Source organism: Austrofundulus limnaeus, unplaced genomic scaffold (genome assembly GCF_001266775.1).
Source record: "Austrofundulus limnaeus strain Quisiro unplaced genomic scaffold, Austrofundulus_limnaeus-1.0 Scaffold346, whole genome shotgun sequence".
NCBI lineage: Eukaryota > Metazoa > Chordata > Actinopteri > Cyprinodontiformes > Rivulidae > Austrofundulus > Austrofundulus limnaeus.
In genome coordinates, this window is record NW_013952748.1 from 304,761 (window position 1) to 305,970 (window position 1,210).

At 56.0% G+C, this 1,210-nt stretch overlaps 1 protein-coding gene across 1 annotated transcript in view; it reads left to right on the forward strand.

Moving 5' to 3' along the window:
* Positions 1-11: 11 nt before the first annotated feature.
* The window catches only part of LOC106527872 (leucine-rich repeat-containing protein 52), a 5,354-nt gene continuing 4,155 nt past the window's right edge, over positions 12-1,210 (forward strand). Inside the window, exon 1 of the mRNA XM_014022886.1 lies at positions 12-1,062. Within this exon, the coding sequence (XP_013878340.1) occupies positions 426-1,062 (637 nt within the window). The 5' untranslated portion in view covers positions 12-425. The remainder of the gene's footprint in view (positions 1,063-1,210) is intronic.

A 1,210-nucleotide genomic window follows, 5' to 3' on the forward strand; every position in this document is an offset into this window, starting at 1 on the left:
CAACAGGCTAGCATAAGCTAACATGTTTTACTTTTTGCTTTAGTTGTATTGATCACGTATTTGCTTACAAATTGATATCTGTTGTGAGTATAAAAACAAAAAAAATTATTCTGTTATGTTTGGTCACATTTTCAAAGAGCCACTGTAGAGGGACCAAAGAGCCACATGTGGTCCTAGAGCCACCGGTTGCAGAGCCCTGATCTAAAGACATGTCATGTGGAGACACGCCATCGTGCGTGTGATCGACTGACCAACGGTCTTTCTCAGAGAAAGCGAGGCTGGATATAAACAGCAGGCAGGACCTCCGGAGCAGGCATCACTGGTCCTCTGTCTCAGCTCCTGACACCCATGCAGGATGCCCGGGGGGCGTCGAGGAGCGCTGGTCCAGCTCAGCCCGAGTCCATGACGCGTCGGGCCGCTTCGTCATGCGTCTCCTGCCCGAGTCTCTCCGGCTCCTCTTCTTCTTCCTCTTCGTGATGGGGGTGGCCCCGGCTCCGGCTCTCACMGCCGGCTGCCCCTACAGGTGCGTGTGCGACGAGCAGCTGGTGGTTCAGTGCGCCGGCCAGGACCTGACCCGGTTCCCCAACGACCTGCCCTTGGCGACCCGGCAGCTCATCATCTCCAACAACCTGATCGGAGACCTGCCGGCCCTGCAGCTCAACTACCTGTCCGACCTGGTCTACCTGGACTGTAGCAACAACTCTCTGACGGAGATCTCCGAGTCCACTTTCGGGAATTTGCGCAAACTCGCCTACCTGGACTTGTCCTTCAACACCCTGCTGCAGATCGAGGACCGGACTTTCGGGCCCCTGGCGTCTCTGGTCATGCTCCGGCTGACAGATAACCCGAGCCTGGGGGAGATCCACCCGGACGCCTTTTCTGAGAACCTGGCTCTGCAGGTGCTGGATGTGAGCCGGAACAACCTGACCAGCCTGAACATCAGCAGCCTGATCGCGCTGCCTGCGCTGCGCTCTCTGGGGCTCAGCGGGAACCCCTGGAGGTGCGACTGCGACACGGAGGACCTCTGCCTCTGGGTGCAGATAGAGGGCTACAAGTTCCAAGGTAAGGATGGGTTTGGGTTGGTGGGGAGCACAGATCCAGAACGAAAAGAACTTTTATCAGCAGGTTTCAAAGAGGCAGTGGTGTCACTAGGCCTATTTTAGGGGGGCTGGAGACCCCCTAAAATACTTTAAAATCCCCTAAATTATTA